Source organism: Oncorhynchus clarkii, chromosome 1, assembly GCF_045791955.1.
Source record: "Oncorhynchus clarkii lewisi isolate Uvic-CL-2024 chromosome 1, UVic_Ocla_1.0, whole genome shotgun sequence".
NCBI lineage: Eukaryota > Metazoa > Chordata > Actinopteri > Salmoniformes > Salmonidae > Oncorhynchus > Oncorhynchus clarkii.
The window spans coordinates 9,321,273-9,339,821 of NC_092147.1; the positions used below are offsets into that span (position 1 = coordinate 9,321,273).

At 41.8% G+C, this 18,549-nt stretch overlaps 1 protein-coding gene across 2 annotated transcripts in view; it reads right to left on the minus strand.

Annotated features, from left to right (window-relative positions):
* Window positions 1-277: 277 nt before the first annotated feature.
* LOC139419798 (thromboxane A2 receptor) overlaps window positions 278-18,549 on the minus strand; it is a 48,783-nt gene continuing 30,511 nt past the window's right edge. Inside the window, exons 1-3 of one of the 2 annotated variants that reach the window (XM_071169808.1) lie at window positions 15,516-15,654; window positions 7,623-8,499; window positions 278-2,572 (exon numbers count right to left, since the gene is read on the minus strand). In XM_071169808.1, the coding sequence (XP_071025909.1) occupies window positions 2,252-2,572; window positions 7,623-8,408 (1,107 nt within the window). In that variant the 5' untranslated portion in view covers window positions 8,409-8,499; window positions 15,516-15,654 and the 3' untranslated portion in view covers window positions 278-2,251. Of the gene's footprint in view, window positions 2,573-7,622; window positions 8,500-15,515; window positions 15,655-18,549 lie in introns of those variants that run through there. The other variant, XM_071169819.1, reaches the window with a different exon arrangement.

An 18,549-nucleotide genomic window follows, 5' to 3' on the forward strand; every position in this document is an offset into this window, starting at 1 on the left:
GGTCCATACAGAACAAAAAGACTGAATGACTGGGTTGAGTCCATACAGAACAAAAAGACTGAATGACTGGGTCGCGTCCATACAGAACAAAAAGACTGAATGACTGGGTTGAGTCCATACAGAACAAAAAGACTGAATGACTGGGTCGGGTCCATAGATGCAGAACAAAAAGACTGAATGACTAGGTCGCGTCCATACAGAACAAAAAGACTGAATGACTGGGTTGCGTCCATAGATACAGAACAAAAAGACTGAATGACTAGGTCGCGTCCATAGATACAGAACAAAAAGACTGAATGACTGGGTCGGGTCCATACAGAACAAAAAGACTGAATGACTGGGTCGCGTCCATAGATACAGAACAAAAAGACTGAATGACTGGGTCACGTCCATACAGAACAAAAAGACTGAATGACTGGGTCGCATCCATAGATACAGAACAAAAAGACTGAATGACTGGGTTGAGTCCATACAGAACAAAAATACTGAATGACTGGGTTGAGTCCATACAGAACAAAAAGACTGAATGACTGGGTCGCGTCCATACAGAACAAAAAGACTGAATGACTGGGTCGCGTCCATAGATACAGAACAAAAAGACTGAATGACTGGGTCGCGTCCATAGATACAGAACAAAAAGACTGAATGACTGGGTCGCGTCCATAGATACAGAACAAAAAGACTGAATGACTGGGTCGGGTCCATAGATACAGAACAAAAAGACTGAATGACTGGGTCGGGTCCATAGATACAGAACAAAAAGACTGAATGACTGGGTCGCGTCCATACAGAACAAAAAGACTGAATGACTGGGTCGCGTCCATACAGAACAAAAAGACTGAATGACTGGGTCGCGTCCATACAGAACAAAAAGACTGAATGACTGGGTCGCGTCCATAGACACAGAACAAAAAGACTGAATGACTGGGACGGGGTCCATAGATACAGAACAAAAAGACTGAACTACTGGGTCTTGTCTCTAGCAACCCAAGATTTGTTTCAGGACTATATCTTCCAAACAGAATATCTCTTTCAAATGATGATATTTACCTGCATAGACAGTCAAACTCAATTCAACACTCAGTTTGTCTACAAATTAATTGTTGGATTCACGTCTCCATCTCAAACAAAAATTGAACTTAAAGAATAGGACTAAATTAAATCAAATCAAACTTTAAATGCACATTAAATAAACTTTAAATTTAGTCCATATTCTTTAACTTACATTTTTGGTTGAGATGGAAACATGAATACAACATATTAATAATTACCTTGAAGAGTAAATTTGAAATGAACCAAAGCTTGAAACCCTAAGCCTATATGTATTGTCTATTTAAGCAATACAGCCCGAGGGCTATTCTTACACACCACGCAACGTGTGCCTGGATACAGCCCTTAGCCGTGGTATATTGGCCATATACCACAAACCCCTGAGGTGCCTTATTGCTATTATAAACTGGTTGCCAATGTAATTAAAGCAGTTAAAATGAATATTTTGTCATGCCCGTGGTATAAGTTCACGGCTGTCAATCAATCAGCATTCAGGGCTCGAACCACCCAGTTTCTATATATTTTTTTACCATGGTTGAATTGAAACAATAGCTGTTGAGGACTTTGCAAATACTATATAGGCCTAAATAGTATAATTGATGATACATGACTTATAAAGTATGGTTACATTTCATTTGCACTGTTAAACCTACCCTTTGGAAATACTGATAGCAACAGTGAATCTATTTAGTTATTAAGAGATCTCTCAATAATCATTCTCACAATAGCACATTGGTAGTAGTCAGTGACACAGTACATAACAACTAAGTAGGGCTGAGTTTGGTGGAAACCCTGGATGGGAAACTAAATGTATAGTTGTAGATAGATCATCTCTCCAGTAGGAGGTGCTGCTCAGCCTGTTGTTTTTTTTCTTCTTCTGATAGTGGATATAACGTTGAAGTTCTGCCATTGTTTCAAAGATACAAATGCAACATATTTCATACAAGGTTTGTCTATGTTGAAAATTGGTTACAATGACAACATAACCTTGTGGTTGAAAAAAACATTTGACATTTTTTAAATTCCAATGTATATATTCCACGTCACAATACGTTTATTCAACCTGTTTGTGCCCAGTGGAATGCCACAGCCGTATCCATGTTCAGTCTCTTTTTAGAACTGTTTAAACAGCACCTAAAAAACATATAAATAAAAATGTCACTGACGAGGAGGAGTACCAATGCACAACAACAGGAAACAGTCAAGGCGATGAAGGTGGAGCCTTCACGTTAAATGACTGGGTTTCGACTGACACGCGCCTTTCGCCACCCCCCAGGACATCACCGCCCAGGGAAGAACGGGTGAACCGGCGGATGGTGCCGACGAAGGAGGCCGGGTACAGGGTCCTTATGGAGCCCCGGGACCAGTCCCAGTTGGGGTAGAGGCGCTTAAGGACGGCGCGCCGAAACAGGATGTACACCCAGGGGTCCAGGATCTGGTTCCAGGTGGCGAAACGGATGAAGAGCAGCAGGTTGCGGACCTGAAGTGGGCTCTCTGACAACACAGTCTGCGCAATAAACACCTGTGGAATGTAGGGGGAGGGAGGGAGATGGAGAGACAAAGACCATTAGAAGAATAGGGAGGGAGATGGAGGGAATAACAGTTAGAGAGAGAGAGTGGGGAAGTGAGAGGGAGAATGATTTGTCATCAGTAGTTTGAACACGAGGGCAGCAGTTTGGGCCTTCTCACAGACATTCATACTCGCACACACACATTCATACTCGCACACACACACATTCATACTCGCACACACACACACACACACACACACACACACACACACACACACACACACACACACACACACACACACACACACACACACACACACACACACACACACACGCACACACAAATAAGCTCTACTCCTCAGAAATGACATATGCGCTTGTGTTTAGCAAATAATTAGCATTTTCCAGATGCATCTAAAAAATGCTAACAGTTCCTTTTAGTGTCTCAGGATCGCAGCTGGCAGTGAGTTGCTGTGGTCAAACACACACACGCATGCATCATTAACAATGGAACACACACGCATGCATCATTAACAACAGAATACACACGCATAGATTACGCAGATAAACAACGACCACAGGTCCAAAGCATTGCTTTTGATTTGGAATGATCATTGTTTTTTTTAAACATTTTTTAGATATCACCATCGGTGGTCCATGGGGAGGGGGGGTGCACTGGCAAAAGCAGAGATTAAAAGTGAATGGCTTATTGCCTGCCTGAGCTGGAGTAGAACAGAAACGAATATCCCTCAAATATTCTTTGGACTGAGCATAATCCAGTTGTGGGTTATGAATAAAGTAGATCAGAAGCTGTTAAGGAGAAGTGAAGTGGCTAAGATGGTGGTCCAAAGCAGATGAGTCCATAGTTGTGGCACGAATGATGCATTCATTTGGATGGTCTGGCTATGGATGAGGGTCCGGACAGTCCGGAGGAGCCACAGCACAAAGCAATGTGTGGTGAGTAAAGATAGGGGGCGGTATAAACATTAGCTGTTTTTACTCGCCTTAGTCTGGACTCCTGACATAGGATGTATACCCAGGGGTCACATAGCTGATTGAAGGTGGCCATCCGCAGGCTGAGTAACATGAAGTCAGGCTCTACGGGTTTGGCGTACACAGCACATTTCAGACTATATATCTGTACAGGACAGTCAGGAGGTTAGACTGGATAAAGGGCTCCAGAAGTGCTGAAGAACATATGATAGCGGGGCGGCAGGTAGCCTAGTGGTTAGAGCGTTGGACTAGTAACCGAAAGGTTGCAATATCGAATCCCCGAGCTGACAAGGTAAAAATCTGTTGATCTACCCCTGAACAAGGCAGTTAACCCACTGTTCCTAGGCCATCATTGAAAATAAGAATTTGTTCTTAGCTGACTTGCCTAGTTAAATAAAGGTATGAAATAAAGTGCTACCATTATATCCACCTCCCCATCTAACTCTTTCCTCCTTCCTTCCAAAAATAATTAGGTTTCACTTGTACCCCTTTTAGGTTTTAAATGAAAATGTTTGTTTAAAAAAGGCCTTCGATATTGATTTGGTGGCGCCTATAAAATAATCTAGCGGAAACACTGACACTTTATTTTGATGGTAGGTACCGTGTAGATAGATGCTCAACCGTCAAATCAAAATAAAGTGTTACAGAACACACAAAGAGCAGTGGAATAGTAGCACATCACACACCCACATTGTGAGTTGATGTGGTTTTTGGCCTCCCAACTACCTCAGCCACAATGTTGATTACAAAGAGCCTTGAATGGCTATGGTCCAGAAGTATTACAGCACTTTGAGGTCAGCTAATTTAGCCTGCATTGCTTAGGAGAAATGAGGCATTTAGAGACTGGTAGCTTAGACCAGACTAAGCCCCATTTTTTGAGAGTGAGAAATAACGAAATGTGTATACAGTGCATTTGGAAAGTATTCAGACCCCTTGACTTTTTCCACATTTTGTTACGTTACAGCCTTGTTCTAAAATGTATTACATCCCCCCATCAAACTACACACAATACCCCATAATGACAAAGCAAAAACAGGTTTACATTTTTTTTCAAATGTATAAAAAAATATGACATTAACATAAGTAAACAGACCCTTTACTCAGTACTTTGTTGAAGCACCTTAGGCATCGATTGCAGCCTCAAATCTTCTTGGGTATGACGCTACAAGCTTGGCACACCTGTATTTGGGGAGTTTCTCCTCTCCAGATCCTCTCAAGCTCTGTCAGGTTGGATGGGGAGCATGGCTGCACAGCTATTTTCAGGTCTCTCCAGAGACGTTCAATCGGGTTCAAGTCAGTGCTCTGGCTGGGCCACTCAAGGACATTGAGACTTGTCCCGAAGCCACTCCTGCATTGTCTTGGCTGTGTGCTTAGGGTCGTTGTCCTGTTGGAAGGTGAACCTTCACCCCAGTATGAGGTCCTGAGTGCTCTGAAGCAGGTTTTCATCAAATATCAGCATCATGCTGTTTTTCAGTAGCTGGGACTGGGAGACTAAATCGGGATCGAGGGAAAGATTAACAATCCTGACTAGTCTCCCAGTTCCTGACGAGGAAAAACATTCCTACAGCATGCCACAACCATAGGGATGGTGCCAGGTTTCCTCCAGACGTCAAGCTTGGCATTCAGGGCAAAGAGTTCAAACTTAGTTTCATCAGATCAGAGAATCTTGTTTCTCATGGTCTGAGAGTATTTTGGTGTCTTTGACAAACTCAAGCGGGCTGTCATGTGCCTTTTACTGAGGAGTGGATTCCATCTGGCCACTCTACCATAAAGACCTGATTGGTGGAGTGCTGCAGAGAACTGTGTACTTTATCCATTTTTTTTTTTTTACCTTTATTTAACTAGGTAAGTCAGTTTAAAAACACATTCTTATTTTCAATAATGGCGTAGGAACAGTGGGTTAACAGTGGGTTAACTGCCTTGTTCAGGGGCAGAACGACAGAGTTTTACCTTGTCAGCCCTGGAATTCAATCTTGCAACTTTTCGGTTACTAGTCCAACGCTCTAACCACTTGGCTACTAGCTTCCTAATAAGGTATTTCTATTTTTTTTTTTTTTAAATCAAATTTGCAAACATTTCTTAAAACCTTTTTTCATTTCATCATTATTGGGTATTGTGTGTAGATTTATGAGGGGGAAAAAATGATTTAATCAATTTTAGAATAAAGACGTAACAACATGGAGAAAGGAAGGGCTCTGAATACTTCCCTGTACATTACATGTCAGAGACAGTTTATGTTTATGTACTATAACAGTTCTGTATTTGTTAGTACTTTTATCAACATTCACTGTGCAATTGAAAACTTTGTATCAGTTTTGAATTGAATCGATTGAACACAAAGACACAGCAGGACAGAGGCAGATCTAGGAAAAAGACTCTGGCCCGGATATCCCCCTTTGTCTGCAGCCGGAGATGGCCCTCTCTTACAGGCCTTATCACCAGCCAGCATACAGCCCCACTCCCTAATTCAGGGCCAGTTCCACTTCCTGAACTTGACATTAGCTGTAAACAATGCACATTGCTTACAAAGACACCCCACAGTTTATGCTGTTCAGCCAGTTATTCAGCCTTATTTTACCAGGTAAGTTGACTGAGAACATATTATTGCAACAACCTAGGTAAGAGTTACAGGGGGAGAAGAGGGGATAAAACCACCAATTGGAAGCTGGGGGATGATTAGGTGGCCATGATGGTCAGGTTGGTGATGTAGCCAAGACACTGGGGTTAACACCCCTACTCTTACGATAAGTGCCACGGGATCTTTAGTGACCACAGGGGAGTCAGGACAACCGTTTAACATCCCATCCCGAAAGACGGCACCTTACGCAGGACAATGTCCCCTTCGCTGCCCTGGGGCATTGGAATCTCCATAGACCAGACCCCTTCTGGACCTCCAACAGCACTTCCAGCAGTAGCTGTTCTTCAATCCAGGGACCAACCTTGCTTAGCTTTAGAGGCAAGTCAGCAGTGGTACCGGAACGTTAGCCAAAGAGAGTTCAGTTAGCGGAGGATCGAGAGAGCAACCTCAATTATCAGAGATTTTTGTGTGCACATATTGATACACATGTATTGGGGCCTGTATCAAGTGTGAGTTGATCATTATCTCTTGACTTAATTTGCCATACAAATGCAGTATGTATACAGTATGCAGCAGTGATGGTCTATTGCATTATATATGTTAGTTAAGTCAGATAAGAACAAATTCTTATTTACAATGACGGCCTACCAAAATGCAAAAGGATGGAATTAAAAATAAACATAAATTAAATAAAAATATAGGATAAAATACACATCACGAAAAGAGAGACAACACTACATAAAGAGAGAACTAAGACAACAACATAGCATGGCAGCAACACATGCCAACACAGCATGGTAGCAACACAACATGGAGGCAGCACAACATGGTAGCAGCACAAAACAGGGTACACATATTAATGGGCACAAACAACAACACAAAGGGCAGAAGGTAGAGACAACAATACACCACGCGAAGCAGCCACAACTGTCAGTAAGAGTGTCCATGATTGAGTCTTTGAATGAAGAGATAAAACGGTCCAGTTTGAGTGTTTTTTGCAGCTTGTTCCAGTCGTTAGCTTTGAATGAAGAGATTGGGTGTTCGAGCCCTGAATGCTGATTGGCTGACAGCCGTGGTATATCAGACCATGTACCACGGGTATAAAAAAACATGTATTTTTACTGCTCTAATTACTTTGGTAACCAGTTTATAACAGCAATAAGGCGCCTCGGGGGTTGGTGATATATGGTAAATATACCACGGATAAGGACTGTGTCCAGGCACTTCTCGTCGCGTCGTGCATAAGAACAGCCCTTAGCCGTGGTAAATTGGCCATATACCACACCCCCGTGGGCCTTGTTGCTTAAATATGTTACAAATAACAAATGTTGGAATTTCTTACATATCAATACTGAGTGATGACTATAATGATGTGTTTCAGTGGATATTGTGTCCTCCTGACATGTACTGTACGTGCTTGGTATAGTGTGTATGTATGTGCGTGTGTACGTATGTGTGCGTGCACGTTTTGACAGGCTGCCACTACTCACCAGCAGGGGGCACCAGCAGATGGTAGCGATCATCATGATCCAGATGAGCTGCACCATCATCTCCACCTCGTAGTCGCGGCGACGCTGCATGCTGTCCTGGCCGCAGCACACCTTGACCAGGGTCACCACGCTCACCGTGTTGAGCAGGAAGGACACGGCTATGGACAGCAGCCCGACCAGAGAGAAGAGTAGACAGAAGACCATGTCGCTAGCCTTAGAGCTAATGTTGAAGAAGCACCAGGAGCCTGGTATTTGCATGTGGTAGCTCCCCACACCCACCAGGGGCAGTAGTGAGATGCATCCCGCTACCGCCCACACCATCAGCACTATGCACACGGCCCGCGACTTGGTCATGCTGGTCGAGCGGGCGAACGGCCGGTTGATGCCCACGAATCGCTCCACAGCCATGGTGGCGCCCAGCAGCAGCGGGCACAGGCCGTAGAAGACCATGGACATGCCCATGTAGTTGCAGAAGTGGCAGTGCGGGTCCAGGCGGCGCCAGTTGAACTGGGTGAAGTGGAAGGTGATCACGATAATGCCGGTGACCAGGAGGCCCATGAAGTCGGTGACCACCAGGCCGCAGAGGAAGACGAGAAAGGAGGAGCGCGAGCGGCTATGCGTGCGCTGGAAGGACTTGAGGAGGACCACAAAGGCGATGAGGTTGAAGGTGAGGCCCAGAGGGCTGAACACAGTGGAGAAGTAGACGGAAGCAATGGTGTGGGGGAAGTTGAAGGGGGGATTGTTGATGGAGAAGCACTGTGGAGTCGTCTCGTTGGAGAGGTTCATGGTGGCGGCTGCAGGAAGTTTGGCTATTCCCAACACTTCAGAAGAGGAGGAACTAGTTCATTTAAGATTTCCGTTGTCTTTATTCTTCCTCCTGACAAATGGGACAGAACTCTGCATTAGTAACAGAAGCGTTTCAACAAGACTGTTAACAACTTTTTGGTTTAGCTCACAGGACAGTATAATAAACTTCCATTCAGCAGAGATTATATGATATGTTGCGGGAGGAATGTTTATTAGTTGACAGAACTGGAATGCTTACACTCGACTGACCTCGAAAACTACATACAGCTTTCAAAAATGTTCACAGAAACCGACTGAAAACGTATGTTTGCCATAGTGTCATTGTCTACATAGCCTCTTGGAACCAGTCTGATTGCTACGTTTACCATTCTATTGAACACAGCGATAAGGCTGGTTCCACCAGACTCATCTTAACATGTTGACAATGTTTAAACAGACTTAATCAAGCCTCTCTAGAGGACTAGACTCAATGGTGGATAGAGACTTTGACCCCATGAATTCCAAAGTGTGGGAGACAGTAAAAACACACAACTGTAGTTGCCCATCCCTTGGCAGGAAATGCAGTTACATCAACATTACGTCAACGTTAATATAATGATGTCCTTAACAGAGGTCAGAGGTCAGCTTACTAGTCATTCACTTCTGCCATCAAACTAAATGGAGATCACATAGTCTCTAATTTTACCGGTAGGCTATCATGGGGACATGACAAGAGAGGATTAACAGGAAACAGATTCTCCAAATGCCATCCTACTATGTTATCACTGAGGAACTTGTGCTAACTGCATTGTAGGTATGAACCCAAATCACTGAGTCCAGAAAAACATATGCTCTCATTTCAATAAGATACAATAATCAAAGAAGTTCACCAAGCTTAGTAGATAGTTGGGTTTGCTAGATATAGTTGCTAAGATGTAGTTGCTAAGATGTAGTTGCTAAATATGTAGTTTCTAAGATGTAGTTACTAAATATGTAGTTGCTAAATATGTAGTTGCTAAAGATGTAGTTGCTAAAGATGTAGTTTCTAATGATGTAGTTTCTAATGATGTAGTTTCTAAGATGTAGTTTCTAAGATGTAGTTGCTAAGATGTAGTTGCTAAGATGTAGTTGCTAAGATGTAGTTGCTAAGATGTAGTTGCTAAGATGTAGTTGCTAAGATGTAGTTTCTAAGATGTAGTTTCTAAGATGTAGTTTCTAAGATGTAGTTGCTAAGATGTAGTTTCTAAGATGTAGTTGCTAAGATGTAGTTGCTAAGATGTAGTTTCTAAGATGTAGTTGCTAAGATTGTAAATTATTCAGATCCCTTCACTGTTTCCTCATTTTGTTATGTTACAGCCTTATTCTAAAATTGATTAAAAACATTTCTCATCAATCTACACACAAAACCCATAATGACAAAGCAAAAACAGGTTTTAAGATATGTTTGCTAATTTATAAAAATGAAAAACTGAGAGAACTGAGACAGGATTGTGTCGAGGTACAGATCTGGGGAAGGGTACCAAAAAAATTCTGCAGCATAGAAGGTCCGCAAGAACACATTGGCCTCCCTCAATCTTAAATGGAAGAAGTTTGGAACCACCAAGACTCTTCTTAAAGCTGACCACCCGGCCAAACTGAGCAATCGAGGGGAGAAGGGCCTTGGTCAGGGAGGTGACCAAGAACCCGATGGTCACTCTGACTGAGCTCCAGAGTTCCTCTGGGGAGATGGGAGAACCTTCCAGAAGGACAACCATCTCTGCAGCACTCCACCAATCAGGCCTTTATGGTAGAGTGGCCAGATGGAAGCCACTCCTCAGTAAAAGGCACATGACAGCCCACTTGGAGTTTGTCAAAAGGCACCTAAAGGACTCTCAGACCATGAGAAACAAGATTCTCTGGTCTGATGAAACCAAGATTGAACTCTTTGGCCTGAATGCCAAGTGTCACGTCTGGAGGAAGCCTGGCACCATCCCTACGGTGAAACATGGTGGTGGCAGCATCATGCTGTGGGGATGTTTTTCAGTGGCAGGGACTGAAAGACTAGCCAGGATTGAGGCGAAGATGAACGAAGCAATGTACAGAGAGATCCTTAATGAATACCTGCTGCAGAGAGCTCAGGACCACAGACTTGGCGAAGGTTCACCTTCCAACAGGACAACGACCCTAAGCACACAGCCAAGACAACGCAGGAGTGGCTTCGGGACAAGTTTCTGAATGTCTTTGAGTGGCCCAGCCATAGTCCGGACTTGAACCTGATTGAACATCTCTGGAGAGATCTGAAATAGCTGTGAAGCAACGCTCCCCATCCAACCTGACAGAGCTTGAGAGGATCTGCAGAGAAGAATGGGAGAAACTCCCCAAATACAGGTATGCCAAGTTTGTAGCGTCATACCCAAGAAGACTTGAGGGTGTAATCGCTGCCAAAGGTGCTTCAACAAAGTACTGAGTAAAGTGTCTGAATACTAAAAACCAGTTTTTGCTTTGTTATTCTGGGGTATTGTGTGTAGATTGATGAGGAAAAAATATATTTAATCAATGTTTTAATAAGGCTGTAACGTAACAAAATGTGGAAAAAGTTTAGGGGTCTGAATACTGATTTTGTGTTTACTGTTTGAGACCCTTCCATCCCCAGCTATAGCTAGACAGTCAGTCTTTCTGGGACCAGGCTGGGAATAGTTATCAGGTCAAATTGAACCTGTGTTCCTTGGAGGAACGGCATTATGTTGTTGCAATCAGGCACCAGTATTCCCTGTCTCCCTGCGTGTTTGGACTACAGAATCACTAGTAATTACACTGAAGCAATCAGCCAATATCCTAATTTCTATACTTATTCAATTTTGTTTTCCAACTAATGAGAGTGGATTACCACTGGATAAATGCACTGAAATCAGAGAGGACAAGATAAATTAAACTTCTACAAATAACAAACAAGCTGGTGTTGATCCTTAGCCTTTTTGCTTAAATACACCTGCAATCTCAAACTATCCATATTACAGTTGAAGTAGCCTACGTGCGCCAGTGTGGTTCATTTGGTAGCACCATGGTGGTAGCAACAGGGATCACATTTACAAAAAAAATGCATTTACTGTACCATAAGTAATTTTGGATCAAAGCTTCTGAAAAATAATATATTATCATGAAATCAAATGGATATCTTTATGTTGCTGAACACGATACCTAAACATGGAATCAATGCTGGGAACTGAAGGCAAAGGCCAGAAGTACCGTAGCTTATACAGTTGGGAGAACAAGTATTTGACACACTGCCGATTTTGCAGGTTTTCCTACTTACAAAGCATGTAGAGGTCTGTCATTTTTATCATAGGTACACTTCAACTGTGAGAGACGGAATCTAAAACAAAAATCTAGAAAATCACATTGTATGATTTTTAAGTAACTAATTTGCATTTTATTGCATGACATAAGTATTTGATACATCAGAAAAGCAGAACTTAATATTTGGTACAGAAACCTTTGTTTGCAGTTACAGAGATCATACGTTTCCTGTAGTTCTTGACCAGGTTTGCACACACTGCAGCAGGGATTTTGGCCCACTCCTCCATACAGACCTTCTACAGATCCTTCAGGTTTCGGGGCTGTCGCTGGGAAATACGGACTTTCAGCTCCCTCCAAAGATTTTCTATTGGGTTCAGGTCTGGAGACTGGCTAGGCCACTCCAGGACCTTGAGATGCTTCTTACGGAGCCACTCCTTAGTTGCCCTGGCTGTGTGTTTCGGGTCGCTGTCATGCTGGAAGACCCAGCCACGACCCATCTTCAATGCTCATACTGAGGGAAGGAGGTTGTTGGCCAAGATCTCGCGATACATGGCCCCATCCATCCTTCCCTCAATACGGTGCAGTCGTCCTGTCCCCTTTGCAGAAAAGCATCCCCAAAGAATGATGTTTCCACCTCCATGCTTCACAGTTGGGATGGTGGCCTTGGGGTTGTACTCACCCTTCTTCTTCCTCCAAACATGGCGAGTGGAGTTTAGACCAAAAAGCTCTATTTTTGTCTCATCAGACCACATGACCTTCTCCCATTCCTCCTCTGGATCATCCAGATGGTCATTAGCAAACTTCAGACGGGCCTGGGAATGCGCTGGCTTGAGCAGGGGGACCTTGCGTGCGCTGCAGGATTTTAATCCATGACGGCATAGTGTGTTACTAATGGTTTTCTTTGAGACTGGGGTCCCAGCTCATTGACCAGGTCCTGCCGTGTAGTTCTGGGCTGATCCCTCACCTTCCTCATGATCATTGATGCCCCACGAGGTGAGATCTTGCATGGAGCCCCAGACCGAGGGTGATTGACCGTCATCTTGAACTTCTTCCATTTTCTAATAATTGTGCCAACAGTTGTTGCCTTCTCACCAAGCTGCTTGCCTATTGTACTGTAGCCCATCCCAGCCTTGTGCAGGTCTACAATTTTATCCCTGATGTCCTTACACAGCTCTCTGGTATTGGCCATTGTGGAGAGGTTGGAGTCTGTTTGATTGAGTGTGTGGACAGGTGTCTTTTATACAGGTAACGAGTTCAAACAGGTGCAGTTAATACAGGTTTATGAGTGGGGAACAGGAGGGCTTCTTAAAGAAAAATTAACAGGTCTGTGAGAGCCGGAATTCTTACTGGTTGGTAGGTGATCAAATACTTATGTCATGCAATAAAATGCAAATTAATTACTTAAAAATCATACAATGTGATTTTCTTGATTTTTGTTTTAGATTCCGTCTCTCACAGTTGAAGTGTACCTATGATAAACATTACAGACCTCTACATGCTTTGTAAGTAGGAAAACCTGCAAAATCTGCAGTGTATCAAATACTTGTTCTCCCCACTGTATGTGAATTCATTCGGAGCATTTCGTGATCATGTCCCGAGTGTGGTGGAGACTGTTGGTTAATTCTTCCAGAGAATCTGATTGTCCCATCAAGTCGACCTCATTGGACACTAGCAAATCACCGCAGAAAGCAGGACGTTCCCAACGCATATTTTTGGTGCCCATGATAGAAAGCGCATGCAGTGCTGAATTAGATGAATGACAGGCGGTATCATTTGATTTCTCTGAAAACACAGTGGGAAACAGCACAACTCATTAGATTAGGGGAGACCCGGGCTGTGTGTCACTTTTCAAAATGTTTTTTTAGACTTTTGTCAACAATTATTGTAAAGAACAAGGTCTTGGGTTGAAATGGGTTCCCATTTATTATTAAAATACTGTCAATTAACAGTAATTAACAAATTACTGTAGCTTACAGTCTTAGAAATAGCTGGGCTATTGATTTTGATTGAACAATATTCAACAGCTTGTACTTTGTAAATACAACATTTTGCATATAACCATCCCCATCTGAGCATAAAGGCTAGTTAATTTCCATATTGCTTGACCTCGCAACTGTTGGCTCACTATTTAAAAAAAATATGAAAAATAGCAGAGTTTTTGCACAGGTATAGCCGGTACAGTGCCAACTAACGCTGCCTATAATATCTTACAACTCTACAATATCATACAATGCTACAATATCACTGTTACGTTCACCAACACCAATTGTTGTGCGCTACGTGCTAACGAGCCATACGTCCTAAAGTCCAACCTCAAAACACTGTAACATCATACAACTCTACAATATCAAAAAACAATCAACAGTTTTACAGAATGGGCAGCCAGATAACTGAATCCTTTTCAAGAGCAACAGGTGTGCTGTGTTCACGTGTTCACGTACTGTATGCACATTTTTGTTTAATTTAGCTGATTTAGAACTTTCAAAATGTTTCAGTGAGACCCGATGACTAATGTATCGTTTTTTAAATCTGTCTGTGGTCAATTAATTTACTGAACCCTAACCAGTTTTAAATAGCCTATAGGGCCTAAATGTATCGTTTGCACAGAGCCTGTTCTACCCTTATTATGTTATGCTAAGCTTGGGACTGCTTGATAGTTTCAAACACTGAGAAATTCATTTAAAAAACTATTCCACCATGATGCCGTAAAAACAGCAATAAGCAAATAAAACTAATCTAAAGTCGACTCAAATAAAAAAGACACGATAAATGGTTTAAGAAACTGCTTAGAATACAGTGTAATGTAGGCATGCAAAACACTAAGTATTTTCTACACTCAAAGAAGCTGTAGGGGAGCGACTCCTGGTAGGGAAGCATGGGGTAAGTTGAGTCAAAGGGGTAAGTTGAGCCTTCCTTGTTTCTAGGAAACCATACACAAAATATATTTTTAGACAAATATTTAGGAAGAGGTCATCATTTCATGGAGTCTGTAGGAAGAAATCACATGGAATAAGTGGTAAGTAAAATTGAAAGAAATAAAAAATTATTTTCACCAAGTCAAATTATTTTGTTTTACAGGTTTCATGATGCTTGTATCTAAACCAAAGTAGATAATTTAAAGATTGTTTTATACATCAGTTGGGATCTCTATCAGCTCCAATATGAGGTCATAAACCTAGCATGAAAGTGCATTCCTGTAGCTGTGTGGGCTAATATAGTCAAAATGTTTGCTTTGGAGAAAGTTGAGCCAATGATTGAGCCAATGGCAAGTTGAGCAAATTGATAAGGGCTTATTTGTGGGATATGAGGTAACAACAGGGCCTGGAGTATGTTAAAAGTGTTTAAATAAGTGTTGTTAAAATATGCTTAAAACTATTAAAATACAACAAAAAGTGATTGTGATTGTGTTTAATTGTGTTTTGGAAATAAAGATTGACATGGTTTTAAAAAGGTAGAGGTAATATTTAATTCAGTACAGACATTTGTAGGTGGCTTAATTTACCCTGTACCACGGCTCAATTGACCCCATACAAAAACAAGCTATGTTTACAGAACTGTAATGTTTACATGAATTCTGATTATTTCCAGGGATACACAACACTGTGAAATATATGTAGATATCTTTGTTTGAATTAATTATATTTTTCCCTTGAGGGAGTAATACTGAATGTGAAACAAGTGCTAAACTTACCCCACTCTTCCCTATCCTCCTTGGATATGTTAGAGGCATAGCAACCTTGTAAAGAGTGACTATCTGGATATTATATAAATATAAAAGTCTAGAAGGACCTATCTATTTTTAGAGAAGATAATAAGTAACATGTAGCCTACCTTTTTTACAGCAGTCACTCAGTCACTCAAACATCAGGGCGAAGTAGACTGCGTCTTCAGCCTGCTACTGTGCGCGCGCCTCGGTCGTGGTCCGTTTAGTAGACTCTAGTCCACCGTGTCCACACGAGACTATCTTAATGACGTTGTAACAGCTGTAGGCTTACGGTAATGGGCCTCACGAGTGACATCGGTATATGAAAATATACATAATTGATATAAGCCAATGCAAAAATAGTCTGAACTCCCTCTCTGCCGCAGTTAAAACTGAATTTTTTTTCGTCCCTGGAAGTTAACGGGATTGACAGTGGGGAGCATCCAAATGCAAATGTAGCTAATCAGCAACATAATAGGCAGCGAGAGAATGCAACATCGATGATTGAATCATTGAAACTTCTTGTAGATAGAAAAAAGTGTGAATATAATGAGCATAATATGTTTACAGCTTTGAAATGTGACTTTCAGAAAAAAAAGGTGATTAGGGGCAATCTGCATTTGCTACATCGATTTTTTTACTTATACATTTCTAATATGTACCCATTGATTCTTGAAATTTTTAAGCTTGTTTTACTCCAATGTTTGTAAACAAAGTAAATGTAAACAAAGACTGTATAGCCTCAAAACATAGTTAAAACTATGATGTTGTTATGATGGATGGCCAATCCTTGCATCCAAAGCTCTGCCTATGAATTTGAGAGTGGTTACATTTCTCCAGACCTATCCCTCAGCTAGTTATTGAAACAGGGGAGGAAAGGACACTTTGTTATTGTTTCAACTGCTGATTACTGCTTTACGTGTTGTACCTCATCAACCAAAAATATGAACTTGTTAATTTCAATGTTTGTAAACAAAGTCTAACCAAACACTGTATAGCCTTAAAACATGGGTAAAACTATATTTTTGATATGGATGATGCTCAGTCAATGCATTCATAGTTCTGTCTTTGAATTTGAGAGTGGTTGCATTTCTCCAGCTTTTTTACAGTAAAAGTGACAGGGATTTTTTATTTTTATTGTTTCAATTGCTGATTGCCCCTTTAAGTATTAGCACTTTTGACATGTATATTTTATAAATAATGTCCTATTAGACAAGCTCCATTAGAGGCCCCACAAGTCTAATCAACTTTATACATGGGTTAATGATGACTATGTACATTACAATATCCTATATGTGAAATATTTATGAGGGTGTAAACAGACAATTATGGTTATTAATGATCTCAGCAGTAGCCTACTTCACTGGTCAATGAGGGAGGCCCATTAGTCTGAGGGAAACACCGAGCCTGTACAACAAAACCATATAGACAATCTTATGTCACTAATGTGAGACATTTTAATGCCGGCAGTTACATCAATGCTCATCTTAAGTAGCATTTAGCTGCAACAGTCTACTGCTTCTCCAGTCCGGGAACAAGAGGATGTACACAAGGCAACATTTAATCTGTACACCATCTATGAGTAGTGACTGAGTGAATTTAAACACTCTCTCGTGATAAGAGGAGGGCGACGCCTTCGAACGAGACGGGGATGGCCTGAGGTACCAGACACTGCCAGATGATTAATGGGCAGATGAACTATTGGCTTTCCAGTTGAAGTGTTACAGCTGAAAGCTATTTCAAAGGCCATTGTGTATCCACTGTATCCTCAGTCTTCATTTGAAGATCACATTGAACTGCCATTTTGAAAGGACACCATCCTCTTGGGTCAAACAACTTCCCAATATAGGCTACCACTCTTTCAAAATGGTTTGAAAGGGGTTCTTCGGCTGACCCATAGGATAACCTTTTATGGGTTCAGGTAAAACTATTTTGTGTTCCATGTAGAATCCTCTGTGAAAAGGATCCTACAGTTTGGCTTTCCTAAATCTCATCCAGATAATGTCCTCTTAAACAGGCATTATGCAATTTAGGCGCTACCTTCAAAGGGAGATACTCCTGCTGTCAGGCTCTATCGTCTTATCCTGTAAAGATGAACAGATGCGTCTTATCCTGTAAAGATGAACAGATGCCTTCATCAATGTTTTCTGCCTGTCTGCTTCTAACAGGCCCTGACTACAAGCAGTTGAACGTTGTGACATTATATGCATCTTATTGACCTGCTGCATACTTTAGATAAGAGCAATAAGCATTACAGCAAGAAAACTAGACATTTTGCACAACCATAATGTCTGTGAATGGACTGTAAGATGTTACAATATATTACATTTTTTTATTTAACCTTTATTTAAAACAGAGAGATCCCATTGAGACTCAGGCTTATTTTACAAGGGAGCCGCTGCATGTACACAATCATACAGATTCTCAACGTTTATATTGGTGTAACATGTTGGTCTCACCAGGGTTAAATCTCCCTGGTACAGAGTGAGCACAGCACCCATCTTTTATCATACAAAGGATTTCCTGTTCCCACAATAGGAATGTACAATGTACAAAATGTTCTAGTGCATTACAGTGTAATTTGTAATTTGTCATAGATTACTCAGTGTTTCCTGTGGTTCTAGATGAATCTTTCTTTTAGTGCATGACGACAGGCATAACATTATTATTATTATTTTTTAACCTTTATTTAACTAGACAAGTCAGTTAATAAGAACAAATTCGCTAAGGTTTACACCTGTTGTATTCGGCGGATGTGACAAACACAATTGGATTGCGGCCGACAGTGTAGGCTACACTATTCTAGTATGGAGGGGGTACGATGGGGGCAGTTTGTTAGGCCTCCCCTATGGGCGGCAGAGCGGCCAGGACCGGGCCTGTGGCCACTGATAGGTTGCTAGGGTCAGGTGGTTGCACGGGGGCCGGACAACTGACAGTCCACTTCCAGTGGGTGATATTAAAGCAATAAGCCCGAGGAGGTGTGGTGTATATGGCAGCAGTGGCATTTTTGGACATATACCACAAACCCTCCGAGGTGCATTATTGCTATTATAGACTGGTTACCAACATAATCACAACAGTTGTTACATACGCCTCTAGAAAGAGGGAACGCAACACCCTGCTACATCGCAACTCCCCGTGGTGTGAAAGAGGTATGGGACT